Source organism: Polyodon spathula, chromosome 15, assembly GCF_017654505.1.
Source record: "Polyodon spathula isolate WHYD16114869_AA chromosome 15, ASM1765450v1, whole genome shotgun sequence".
Taxonomy (NCBI): domain Eukaryota; kingdom Metazoa; phylum Chordata; class Actinopteri; order Acipenseriformes; family Polyodontidae; genus Polyodon; species Polyodon spathula.
The window spans coordinates 688,531-702,460 of record NC_054548.1 but is presented as its reverse complement, the minus strand read 5'-3'; the positions used below and the strand labels follow the sequence as shown (position 1 = coordinate 702,460).

Sequence of the window (13,930 nt, the reverse complement as noted above, 5' to 3'; positions counted from 1 at the left end):
GACAAGCTACCTGAATTATCTCCTGATGACAGACCCTCTCTGTACACAAGCTGTCTTCCAGAGAATTAGGTAACTGATCGCGATTTGATTTCTGTAAAAAGCCACATGTGTTGTGAATAACGATACATGTTTACACTATGGATGTGTAACTATTGAATATTGTAATTTATTGTAATAAATGTAAACTTGGTTAAGTTAAATATGAGTCATAAATATACTGTGATGGCAATGTCGTAATACTGAGATAAAATTGATATTTGGATTTACCTGTTTACACCAAAACACACCTTCTTCCCTTACACCCTTACTGTCGACACCGAACATTTGGAAAGCAGTGGGAGTGTCCCAGGCTCTTCCGATCTGCATGTGAGAGGTGGAGTCATTTTAACTGAGGCAATGAGCAGTGAAAAGCCCCCACATTAGAGTGAGAGCGGACTGTTTCACATGGGCAGAGGGTGGAAGCGGAAGCATTTGTTTTACTCTCGTTTTTCTCAAGATCTCTGATGGGGATTTCCAGACTATCTCAGGCAGAATGATTTCTTCGTGCTGTCCAGCTGGCATCTAGAAACTTCACAAAGCGGTGCAACAGAGAAGAGCAATATGAAAAAGCCACGGTATGTTTGACATTACATGTCCATGTTTTTTTTTTTGTTTGAACACTAGTTATCCATTTACAGCGTTATCCAGGTTGTTTAGTTCTTTTTTAGAAGACTTTCATTTTGTAAAGCACATCTGCAGTTGCTTTGGCTAACTTCCCAGTAGTTTTGGCACGAGCCGAAATCCACTCTATACCAACCGAGATGTTTTGTGAATATGTTGTCAGGATAAATACACGAATAAATGAAATGTTAGGAACCCACAGATCAAACTGATTTCAGAAATATACATGTCTGTATGTCATGAAAACAAAAGAAATAAGGTCACATTTTATTTTAAGGATCACCTATTAGGTAAGAACAACCAGCTAATTAACAAGTTCATATACATTATTTATGTTTCTGTTGTTGTTAATAAATAATAGGCCAGCTAAAACTGCAAACAGCAGAGCCTGTTACAGTCGTTTCGAAAGATATTCATGTGTAACCGTTAGCTCAGAATAAACATGGTTTTTCAACAGTTAATAAACTAAAAGGTTGCCCTTTAAATAAATCGTAACCAGTTGATAGTTTTTTCCATTTTTCATTTAACTTTGTTTAGCTGTTACCAATGTGTTTGATTCCCCAGTGCGATCCCAGTATTAGCATTTCTAAAGACTGCAGTCTTCCCAGCAGGATGTTTATCAACAGAACTTTTCTAACAATTACAGATAATATTAGTATTAGTTTTTCAGCCCGATTGATGCAGGTTTCATGTTTTGAGTATATGCATGCTGACTTGTTGACCACAGTTCTGAATGACTCACATCCTTTCACACAGGCAATGCTTCTCTGAGGCTTAGTGAATGCATTCCTTGTCTTGACAAGGGCCAATACAAATGAACAATCTCTGTTTAAATGACATGCAGATTCATATTGGACATTTGGCCATTTAACAGTATTATTGTATTAACATTATCGTAGTGTTGTCTCAAAATGTCATTCTAATTGACCCTTGGTGAAATACAGCACAGCACAGCGCTGGGCATGGTGGATTGGTACATTCATATATATTATTCTTTTACAGGGCCAGAAATCTCCTCTCAGCTTTCTGTCTCCTTGCTAGCCTTTTTACCATAGGTAAGTACTTTCTAACTGACCTTGTATAAGTGGTATAAACCTCAAAAGGAAACGTCAATAGTTTGTTCAACCATTGTAATGATTTTTGTGGTATTTAGTTTCAGTCTTAATACTCACCATCGCATTTAATTAAACAAACAAACAAAAAAAGCTTTTAAATAAAAGTAAGTGTTTTTTAAAGTACTGTGGGGCAGCTTCAGCTGTGAAAGGCTCAATATATACATGCAAGACACAGTTTACAAGAAGCTGGTCTTCAACAGCAGCCTTCTCATTCCTATTGCTTGCTCTCAGACATCAGAGAGTAAGAGTGTTATCTGTTTCATACACAAGTAACGTGGCAGCAGTGTTACTGTACAGTGAACACTGATTACGGGCAATCAAATACTGGCAGAACTAAATAATGAATATTTGCTCAATCAGATTTATTGTCATGGAAATTAAATTATTGCTCATTTTGTTACCAGGTTTATGTAGAATAACTGGTCCGGTGGCAGATATTCCTATAAGAAAAAACAGAACAAGTAAGGCAATCAGTATCCATGCAGATTTCAGTGTGAACCTTGATCACAGGGATGCACGCTCAGCACATTACCATTTGAAGAACGGCCACTTCTTCTGTTTTTTAGTATTTCAAACAGCATTGTGGGATCAATCACAGTTAAGAAGAGAAGTGAAAGCCTACAGTTTCACATGTATGCCCCCACACACATGTTTGACATTTAATACAAAACCAACACCTCAGAGTTTAGAGAGAGGAACAAAGGAGAGAGAACAATAACAGCATGCAAGCTGTTCCTTGTAATAATAATGTAACAGTAATGGCAATCCTGGGACTATACAGTGTGTGTGTGCATCTGTCTGTCTGTCTGAAGAATAATACTGTTAAACACAGAGCAGAATGATACTGTTAAACACAGAGCAGAATGATACTGTTAGACACAGGGGAGAATGATACTGTTAGACACAGAGGAGAGTGATACTGTTAGACACAGAGCAGAATGATACTGTTGGACACAGAGGAGAATGATACTGTTAAACACAAGGGAGAACGATACTGTTAGACACAGAGGAGAATGATACTGTTAAACACAAGGGAGAATGATACTGTTAGACACAGAGCAGAATGATATTTAGACACAGAGGAGAGTGATACCGTTAAAGACAGGGGAGACTGATACTGTTAAACACAGAGGAGAGTGATACTGTTAGACACAGAGCAGAATGATACTGTTAGACACAGAGGAGAATGATACTGTTAGACACAGAGGAGAGTGATACTGTTAGACACAGGGGAGAATGATACTGTTAAACACAGGGGAGAATGATACTGTTAAACACAAGGGAGAATGATACTGTTAGACACAGGGGAGAATGATGCTGTTAAACACAGGGGAGAATGATACTGTTAAACACAAGGGAGAATGATACTGTTAGACACAGAGGAGAATGATGCTGTTAAACACAGAGGAGAATGATACTGTTAGACACAGGGGAGAATGATACTGTTAGACACAGAGCAGAATGATACTGTTAAACACAGGGGAGAATGATACTGTTAAACACGGAGCAGAGTGATACTGTTAAACACAGAGCAGAATGATACTGTTAAACACAGAGGAGAATCAAGTGTGATTATTATGAGACTGTTCCAGACAGTTGTCATTTGCTGACACAAAATATCCTGGAAAAGCTTCACGAATATCAAGCTCTCCTAGTAATAAGATGCATTTTTATTTTAACTGACTCTTTGTGAATATAATTCCAATATCTCCAATGCCTACAGTGTTATTAGTTAGCTATTACCGTGGAGCACTTTTCTGATAGACATGCACATGTACAATGAATAAATATACTTTGCTCTACTGTACAGCTTGTGTGAACAGCGACATCATTGGAATTATTGGAGAGGAAGTGATGCTGCCCTGTCCCTGCGACTCAGAGATGGAACCGGATCAACTGTACCTCTACTGGCAAATAAAGGAAACAGTGGTAGATGCCTTCATTAAAGGAAGCACACCCAGGTCGCACCAAAATATAATGTATCAGAACAGAACCAAGCTGTTCGTCAGAGAAAACAGAACCTGCTCTATCCTTCTATCCCAACTATCTGTAAAGGATGAAAATAAATATCAATGTCACTATGGCAGACAGAATAAGCAAATGCTTCAGGTCGATGTTTCTTTGCTTGTAGCTGGTAAGTTTTGAATATATATATATATGTATTTATCTAAAACAAAAGGGGTGGTTTAGCATGTTGACTGGAACAAATAAATACAAAACAACTGTAACAATTGCACTTATAAAGCATGTTCTCTGACATAACTTTTCTTTACAAAACACAGGATTCAAAAGCAATTGCAGTTACTGGAAGTATGAAAGCGTTGATGTAGTCAGTGGTTCATGATTATTATTTTTTTTATTAAATAACTTTAAATATACCTGGTTTTGGGCAGAGCGTCAGTGTGCAGTGAGTTCACCTGTGGGTTTGTTTTTGGTTCAGGTTGGGTTGGATATATGTTAATATGAACAATGTTTCTCTAAACTACAGGAGAGCAAAGAAGTCTTGATCAAATGCTTAATTCATTTTACTGTATAACACAGATGATTCACCATTAGGATAGATTAGTGAATAGATGTTGAGAAGACCCAACTTAGGTGGCATTCATTCATTTATTGCAACACCTGTGTATGGGGAGTGTTCCACAGGTATTCCACACAAGTTATATCTTATGTAGTGGGGACATCTAGTGGTCAGAATTAGCATTGGTGCTTCGATGAGCAAGTTAGAGAGCCTACACTGACCACTTACCCTGGGGAATTCCAGTAGTTAATTCCGAGGTATATAATTATATTGAATAAACATATTATGTTCTTGTACTTATACTGTGTACATTTACTGTAATTGTGCTTGTGGTGTTTATTTCAGTGTTTTAACTGCCGTAATGGCGTGGTTGAATCAAGCAAACCCATCATTTAAAATGACTGCTATGTTCTTGTTGGTGGTTTTTATAATTGCAGCAAAATGGGGTCCCCTAGTGTAGCCCTAAAGATGAGTCCACCTTGTCACCTTTTCTGCAATTAAAAACGCTGCTTCAAACCTTGTCTTGTTCAGGAAAACCTTTGAGATACACAGTTAATATTTAGTGACTCTTGGGTCTCGATCACAAGCATTTTGGTTTGTGGATGATAAGAGACTGAACAGTTATATGATTCTCCCAGTCACATTTGATTAGAAGTGTCTGTTCCATTGCATTATTTCCACTTTCTGGTTCCAGCTAACTACACGTCTCCAGTGCTGCAAGCCCCAGGTGAACAGACTGGGGGGCGCTACACCTGCACTGCCACTGGAGGATTCCCAGCAGCCACCATTCACTGGCTCCTGGATGAACAGCCCGCGCCCTGGAACCCGGAGACACAACAGGCTGTGGTGAATAAGTCTACTGGTCGCTACAACGTCACCAGCACACTAGCTGCCAATATCTCCCAGTACTCCACTCTCACCTGCGTTGTAGAAAACAAGAGGCTGCAGGTCAATCTTTCTCAAACATTAAGTAAGGCTGACAGCTTTTTATCCTTTCTTTGTAATCGCTGTGTCTCAGAATAGTGTTTTTAGCAAGTATTTTATCATGGCCCTTCTTGCTCCATTGCACATACGGGTAGGTTATGATTTTTGTATGCAATATTGTTTTTTCTTGTTTCGGATTTAAAAATAATTTTAAAAATGTAAACCTTGGAAAAGAAAAAAAAAAAAACAGTAGCCGCAAGACATTACCTGAAGGACATGTCAGATTTATTACCAGATAACTGAAACCAGATGAACTGCTCATCTGAACAATGTTATTTCAGGATGGAAATGAGGACAGGGAACACATTTATGAACCAAAACTAGAAGCACAACATGGTCCTTCTCATTGAATGCTTGTGCTGGAATGTTGTTCTGAATGCAATGTTGATTACATTTTCAACAAATACAATTATACAGCTGAAGATGTCACTTATAAAAACATTTCCAAAAAATAGACAGTCAAGTACAGCACTACCATCCAGTATAGAAGAAGGATTAATTACATGATCATTGAGCTTAAGAAAGTATGTATTAAATAGCCAAAAAACTGTTGTAATACAATAACAAAAGACAGCTGTAAACACAGTGATATACAGGAAATACATTTCCACTGGGATTTTTTAAAACTACTTGTATTATTTGAATTAACTGATTGAGAGAGAGAAGTGAACGTGTATTATAAAGCAGGTTACATTATCAATTCATTATCACGTAGCAGATAATAAGATACATTGGAATGATGTAAACAGTGATTTTAATACTCTTTAAATATGAATCCAGTTATGGGTAATGCCCTGGTGTTATTTACATTTATATTAGAAGAAAATATAAGTAAGGCTGGCAGCTTTTTTTCTTTTCTTTGTAATCGCTGTTTCTCAGAATAGTGTTTTAGCAAGTATTTTATCATGGCCATTCTTGCTCCATTGCACATACGGGTAGGTTATGATTTTTATATGCAGTTTTTTTTCTTGTTTTGGATTTAACAAAAGACAGCTGTAAACACAGTGATATACAGGAAATACATTTCCACTGGGATTTTTTTTTAAACTACTTGTATACTCTTTAAATATGAATCCAGCTATGGGTAATGCCCTGGGGTTTAGTTACATTTCTATTAGAAGAAAACATGTCTAAACCGATTACTGGGTTCAGACTAGACCTTACTGAGCATTGCATGTCATGGACTATAAATAATTCCTAATTAGCAAACAAGTGCCTGTAATTGTATTATTTTATTTTATTCTAGATTCTCCCCATATTCAAGGTGACCTACAGAACCACACAGTCATTCCTGCTGCAGTGTTATCTTGCTGTGTTGTTATTGCTGTGGTCTGTCTTGGAATAACAATGATGAGAAGATATCTGGGGTATGTCAATATTATTATTATTATTATTATATTATTATTATTATTATTATTATTATTATTATTATTATTATCATATAGTAGTGTTCTAGTACTTGGTCATATGTGAAGGGTAGGAACCAGATACACTAAAGGGTGTGATATTCAGGTGACACAAATTCCACTGTGTTTAACCTGACTTGGAGGGTGGTGACTCGTGGGGGTCTCGTGTGTTGACACACCATGTGCAGACAACTGATAGTGGTAGTCGTCAAATACATTTCACCATTCTGAGTTAATGTACAACAAAGACTGCATTTATACTTTATAGTTATAGACATCTATGATATACATTTCTGTCATTCTATATATATATATATATATTATATATATATATATATATATATTATATATATATTATATAATATATAGAAACAAGTACAGTAGAACAAGAATATAAACTACGACTGATATTTATTCAGTAAGTCAATTTTAGCAAGTCTTAAAAATTATATTACATTAATTTTTTATATTATTATGAAAAACGAGCACTAATGAAAGTTTTCTTGTTTTTTTTTTGTTTTTTTTTCCCCCAAGAACTTCACGAAAGACCGTGCGTCACAATGATGCTGTGATATAAGGAAAGCAATGATGGAAACAGCAATGTGTTGAAAAAAAAAGCTGTTTTGGAACTCATCGTTTAGACTGTTCCTCATGAGAGACATCAGACAATTGTGCAATCCTGGATACAGAAACCTTTGCCAACGAGTGCCTTTATAACCCTTGTTTCCTAGTCTGTCATATCTGCTGTCCATTGTCAGTGAAACGCACCAGCAACAGGGTGATGCAATGCTATACAGCCAGACCCACTTACCACACTTCAAAGGGACGGAGCATACATTGTGACAAAAAGCAGAGTGACATTATCAGCAGATCATCAATAACCTAACAAACCAAACCACCACGTACACATTTAAACCAGTTTGAGTTCTCTTCAATGTCCTCGTACCGCCTGTATGTATCCTGTTTGGAGTAGAAGCCACCAGAGAGTTGTGATAGGCATTCAAAACTGAGTTCCTGTTTTTAAGAATCTTTAACAGCGTTGATGGCTACGAAGAAAATGTTAGTTTGTTTGACGGTTTAAATGTTTTAGTTTCTGAGACTTCATTTTAATCTGCAATAGTAAAAAACCCCACTGAACTCACAATCTCCACGAGTCAAGCAGGGTGATATGTGACCACAAGGCTGTCAGTACGGTGTATACAGAATGTGTCAAAATACAGGCCAGTGGATGCAGGCATGTTGAAGTGATATTGAGTGGGTGGAAATCAAGTGTCTGACTGTTACATTTTGTTTATATTAAGCGGAGTATAACATTAGCCCATGTGATACTATCAGGTGCTTTTTTCACATTCAGTCCCATTATATTGTGGTAGGAACATTTCAGTGTGATGATAATAAGCTGGGAGTGATATTAACCGGAACGATACTAAACGAGTTTGACTGTATAAGAAATGTCATGAATCTTCACCAGTCCTGTGAAGAACACACCAATCGTCTGTCTTTGTATTTTTCAAGCACTGTAGATGAGATTCTTCTACTGAGTACCTGTTTATTTAATCTCTGATCTAATGAATGTGGGAATCCTCAGTATATATTTACCTTGCGGTGCTCGCTGTAGTTAAGAGCAGTCTCTTCCATAATGTAATCACAGTTGGATCCAGTGAATGAACACCTGGTCCAGTGCCAAGATACGCCAATGTTAAACTGCTTTGCAGCTATACTGCAGATTTGGATTTATCACGGTCCTGGAGTTGGCTCCCCATTTTTACTGTCTAATTGTTAGCTACATATGCACCTTGAATTACTGTTAGTTTTATTTCGTACTGCACAACACAAACAAAAATATACAAAACAATTAAAAACAAAGCATTAATATCGTACTGTTATCATACAGACACATATGACATAATAACACAAAGCAAATTAAATATCTACTTCCTGAAGAGGTTTTTATTTTAGCCAATGAGGTGTTCATGTGTGGCAGCAATGCACTAGCACAAGTCACAAGGCAGTGACGTCAGCTCCCTAGCAACAAGCCTCCTCTGTCGGGAATGGATTCTTTCAATGCAGTAGTTTATGCATTTGAGAAATGAGAGGCAGACTCATGAAATTAATTGGAGACTGACGTTGAGGAGAAGCAATTACCCTCCACAGTACAAATTAAAATGGCGTGCTGCTTTGTATATGAACAAGTGGGTTGCGTAGAAGACTTATATTGGACCCTGTCGCCCCTGATAAAACGAGGGAGTGCTTGCACAGTATTTGTTAGCCTATTTGTTGTTCTATGGGTTTCTCGCTGTTTTGCGTTCCTCAGTACAAATTGTATTTATATTGGACCCTGACCCCCTTAATATAGCGAGTGGGCGGTGTAGTTTGTCAGAATATCAAAAGAGTAGTTATTTGTTCATGTGCTTGTACCGTCACATTTATGGCACCTTGCTAAAAATTTGCAGCCCCAGGTGCTGAAAACAAACTCATGAATTATATGAATGCATGTTTTTAATGTGATTCCCTAAGTTTCTAGATGCCTACTTAATACTGAGAGCAAACATATATGCTGTGCATACATACAATGTGAATGAATTTCATTCTATAGGTAAAGGATAAATTGTTATCACCCCCTTATAAAAAAAAGCAGCTTAAATAATGTCACTTTAATGTTATTTATTATAGGCCAAATTCCTGTATTAAGGCTGTATTCAGTTATCTCTATTCCTGATAATGAAGCATGCTAATTCCTGTTAAATGTGTATCTGTTATTAGCGTTATTAACAGTCAAAACTGTAACTACTTTGTTAAGCTATATCTAGTTACAGTACTGTTTGATATTGTGACACTAAAAACCTTTCTAATTACAATTTTTCATCACTGTTAGCCCCATATGTGTTGAATTGCACATTCTTCATCCCTCTACTGTATACAGTGACTTACCTGTAAGATTGCATTAATTAATTAAGGAGTCTTTGGTTTATTTCTGCTTCTTGACAGAAGAGAAGCCACCTGCATGGGTTTGTGTTCAGAAATGAGTGGGTTGTGCCCATGTGTGGTGGAGGTGACTCCAATGTGTACTGCAGCTGATGCTTTCATGACTGAGCACAGCTCTCCTCCCATAACTTTCATTGTTATTTGCTTTATAATTCTGTATTATTTGTATTTTTTCATTACAGAAGTTGTTGTAATATGAATGAAAAGAAAGTAACCCTGTATGGTTTTAAACGAGCGTGAGATGCTTTAAAGAGCCAGCATCACGTCCATAACCAGTACCTTTGACCTGCTTCAGCGACTCTTATCTAAGCTGAAGGGGGTCAGGCAGCAGCATGGTGCACCCTGGTAAAAGTCACAGACAGATTATTCTCACGCGAGAGTTCTCCCGAGCTAACTTTTACAGACAGTAGCTGCTCAAGCTGCTTTTGCAGTAATGTCTTCTGGGATGAATGAACTCAATGTACTGCCGGTGTAGACATGTTTTATTATTGTATTTGTAGATTTATTTTTTAGAACAGGATGTCAAGTTTTAAGATAACAGGATGCAATTAAAGTGATACTATTAACATAGCTATAGTGCTAAATCTATAGTGTAAATACACATTATATACAGTATAACGTGTGGAGGCAAAAGCAAAATTGCATGGCTGTGAACATAGCATTCTATGGTAATTCATTATCGACAAAAAAAGTGAGACTAGCACCAGAATCAAGGAAAACATGTTCTTACCAGTAACTTTTTAATATTGCATCTGGTAAGTAAGGAATGTGGGTGTAATCATTGTTATGTAATTCAGCAGCTTGTTATGCATGTATAAACTAAGCAGCACTTTAGTTTATAAATGCAGTCCAAGAATCTTGCATAAAATATATGGAGGCTTTTCTGCTTTGCTGATGGATTTAATGTGTTTGCACTTTATGTAATAAAGCTTTACATAACCCGTAATTATCATCTTTCAAGGAGATTACTAAATCTCTTTCTATTATATTGTATTACCCCAACCCTAGTCTTGATTGTAGCCTTAACCTGATATTTATTAAGATTAATTTATTAACAAAGAGAATTACAGATAATCAACGCTTTATTACTCTGTAATTACTGTTAATATAAAATGTGAAGACTATGAGAAATAAGCAAGGTGGATCGATGGTGTTGCTTTTTCAGCCCTTCAAATATCAAGCCCACAGCCTTCAGTAAGAATGTAACAGCCATTCGTCTTTTTAATAATAGTTATAAAAAGCAGACAAACCTTTATCAATGCTACTACTCAAGAGCCAATTCTTCCAAATGTTAATTTAGTGTCTTCTGAATGACTTAAGCTTCTTATTGTCAGGTGTATATAGTATATCCATTTAAAACTATTCATTTTTAAATGTTACTGGCAATTTATATTCAATTAGTTTGTGTGCTGAAATGTCCTTACACAGCATATTTAATTAATAAAACTGTTTGCAGGAGTTTATCACTATGACCTTTTGAAAGGAGAATGCTTAAACAGTCTGTTAATGAATCTTGTCACATGGTGCCTTGGTAATAGATTTCCGTTGTGGGTGTTTAGCATTTACATCCTTGAAGCTGGCAAGGAGGAATTGGCTCAGAGTAGGCTTGATTATTAAACTAAGGACATCTTTATTGACCAGAGTCCAGATGTGCTGAGTGACAGAGTTGTAAAGTTGTCCTTAGTTTTGAACTGAGTTTTTCAATTTAATTGAATTGTGTGGTTTTTCTCTGTTTGAAAGAGTGGCATTACAAGAATGCTGGTTCATTGTGTTACAAGAAAGCAACAAGCTTGATGATGGGTTTGCTCCCCAGAAAATGAATTATTTTAAACATTAACCCTTATTTAGAAATGCTTCATTAATAACACTTTTCTAATGTTTCAGATACAAACAAAACAACGTTTACACCAACAGTGCACACAGGGTCATTTTAAAACCAACAGATTAGTTTAAACATAAGGGCTCAATTCTAAATACAAGTGTCATGCAAATTAGATACAAACTAAAAGAGCATGGTAACACTTGTGTCCCTGATTACATTAAATACATGTGTACTTACACGTCATTACTCTGATATGCAGAAAATGATTAGGGTTAGGGTTATGTAATGCCTTGTAGAGTACAAATCAAGAGTTATTGTAGGTTAATGCACTGGTGTGACACACTTATACTGTCTAGCGGGAACAAAAAATTGTTGTTTTTTTTGTTTTGTTTTTGCTGTTTTTTATAAAAATGTAATTTCAAAATCCCAAAAGAAGTTGACAAAGTTATCCTTGTCACTATTTCATGCGCAGCACAGGACTAAATGACACAGTTGAAAACTGACTGGAGACAGAGCTAGGCCTATGGTTTCTATTAAAGTGCACTGTTCTGCAAAAGAGCTGACTAGTTCTAGGTGTGGCAAGTGTCTGTATTTCCCAACACAAGCCTTGAGATGGCAGTAGTAAGCTACAGATGTTGGGAAACAACAATTAAGAAATAAAAGGGCTTCCCACTGTACGGATTGTCTTGTTGCTTTCGTATTGAAGGTTACATTACTTTGTAATGGTGTGACTTGCGTATGTATTGCTACTGTAACATGAAGAAGGGTCCAGAAAGAAAAAAAACGGAAATAAAGGCAGGTGTAGCTGCTGTGCTTGTTATGTGTTACTCAGCAGAATGGATATTCTCAATTTGTGCTGCTAAGATACTTGAATTGTTGGTGCCTGCTTGTCGCATTAGAGCTGTTTGCGTGCTGCACCTTCACTTTGTGTCCTTTGTCTTTAATAATCGACGATGGCTTTCTTCAGCTATATATTTGTGTGAGGGCAAGGCATGGGAGAACAACCCAATGCAGAAGACCCAAACTGCTTAATTATTATTACTATTATTTTAACAGTGCAATAAAAAAAAAAAAAATGATGTGATCATTTAATTAATACATGTAACTAGCTCTTGTTACTTTTGCATTTGTTTGTAAAGACAGAAAGTAAACACAAATAATTCAAATGGTACCATTTTATGACAAGAACAGGTGTAGGTCACTTGAGAGAAAACGATTAATGTCACTTGAGAGAAACACAGGTGTTATCTCTGTCATGCAGAAGAGCTGTATTAATCGTGTCTGTTATTTATGGTTATGATCGATGAAGTTGTTCATAGGTTGTAATACATGCTTTGCTCATCTAATGCTGATTTCGTGGGGGTCTACAGAGACTGTTGACTCTAATCTTTGCAGCCAGTCAGAGGGACTTGACAAATGGGCAGCCAACACTGCAGGGGGGAGGGGGGGGAGGGGAGAGGAGAGGGAGGGGGGAGGGAGGGGGTGGCTTCCAGTTATTACTTCAACTATTCACCACAGAATTGGAAAATCAAATGAAGTAAATGATGCAAGCTTTGTGAAAATTGAGGCTGTGTCCTTAAATGTTGTGTGATGTTGGTGCTCATTTGAAGACACCTTTGAAACCTTGATGTAACGCTGCTTTAAACAGCTCAAAACCCTGTCTCTCAAAACCAGACTAAGAAATGGGTGCACGCTTATTCTCCAGGACAGACTATTGGAATGCTATGTTTATCCACCAGTTCCATCTGTACCTGCATTGTTTCACTGTTAACCCTCATGCACTTATCACACTTGCACCTTGCAGTCAATGGAAACTGGCTTGTCACAGGAGAAGTTCAATGCTGTCCTCTCTTATATTCACTTACATTTTCAAACCATATTGTTTATTATAGGAGTGATTTCGCATGTTGTATCTCATTTAAAGACATATTTTTTAATACTTTTTCTTTACTGGATTTCCTTAGCCTATGCATATACTTTAGTTTTATTATTAGTCTTTTTTGTAAAGTATAACAAACAATCTAGCACATTGAAAACAATGAAAAGGCTTGTATTTGAAATGTTTGTTATTGAATTTATCATGTTTATTTTAGTATTTCTAAACTATTCAGTATTTAATATGGCCACCCTAGCTTTGCAAAAAACAATCAACATAAGCAGCATGTGCACAACTCTACAGCAGTGGTGGTAGAGCGAGACAAGTAACTGTTACTCTAAAGATACATTGAATCAACCCCTGTTGATGTGCCAGTTTGGTTATATTGTCATTAACTTAACGTATACCATGTGACTTTGAAATCGCTGCTACCTTAAGTTCCTTCTGTATCAAGTAGATTACACTATTGATTGCGCTTCTGCAAGAAGAATAGTGTGCATTGTACCAACAGAAAGCTTCTCTCACAATCTCATATTGTATTTATGAAGTCAAATTAATATA

The 13,930-nt window shown here is 36.7% G+C and overlaps 1 protein-coding gene across 2 annotated transcripts; it reads left to right on the top strand.

The window, feature by feature from the left end:
* The first annotated feature begins 406 nt into the window (after positions 1-406).
* On the top strand, positions 407-8,177 carry LOC121328038 (ICOS ligand-like). Of its 2 annotated transcripts, XM_041272489.1 has the most exons (7): positions 407-614; positions 1,663-1,715; positions 2,180-2,236; positions 3,586-3,909; positions 4,991-5,266; positions 6,527-6,647; positions 7,221-8,177. In XM_041272489.1, exons 1-7 carry the CDS (start codon positions 601-603, stop codon positions 7,261-7,263), a joined length of 888 nt encoding a protein of 295 aa, XP_041128423.1. In that variant the 5' UTR covers positions 407-600; the 3' UTR covers positions 7,264-8,177. The 2 variants fall into 2 exon arrangements, with proteins under 2 accessions (XP_041128423.1, XP_041128424.1); XM_041272490.1 differs by lacking the exon at positions 2,180-2,236 and having other exon boundaries at positions 408-614.
* The last annotated feature ends 5,753 nt before the right edge of the window (positions 8,178-13,930 follow it).

What these genes read in the sequence shown, in the direction of transcription:
- LOC121328038 (XM_041272489.1), top strand. An exon ending in TATAAGAAAAAACAGAACAA is followed by an intron (nt 2,237 to 3,585) that starts GTAAGGCAATCA and finishes TCTACTGTACAG; the next exon opens with CTTGTGTGAACAGCGACATC. An exon ending in TGTTTCTTTGCTTGTAGCTG is followed by an intron (nt 3,910 to 4,990) that starts GTAAGTTTTGAA and finishes TTCTGGTTCCAG; the next exon opens with CTAACTACACGTCTCCAGTG.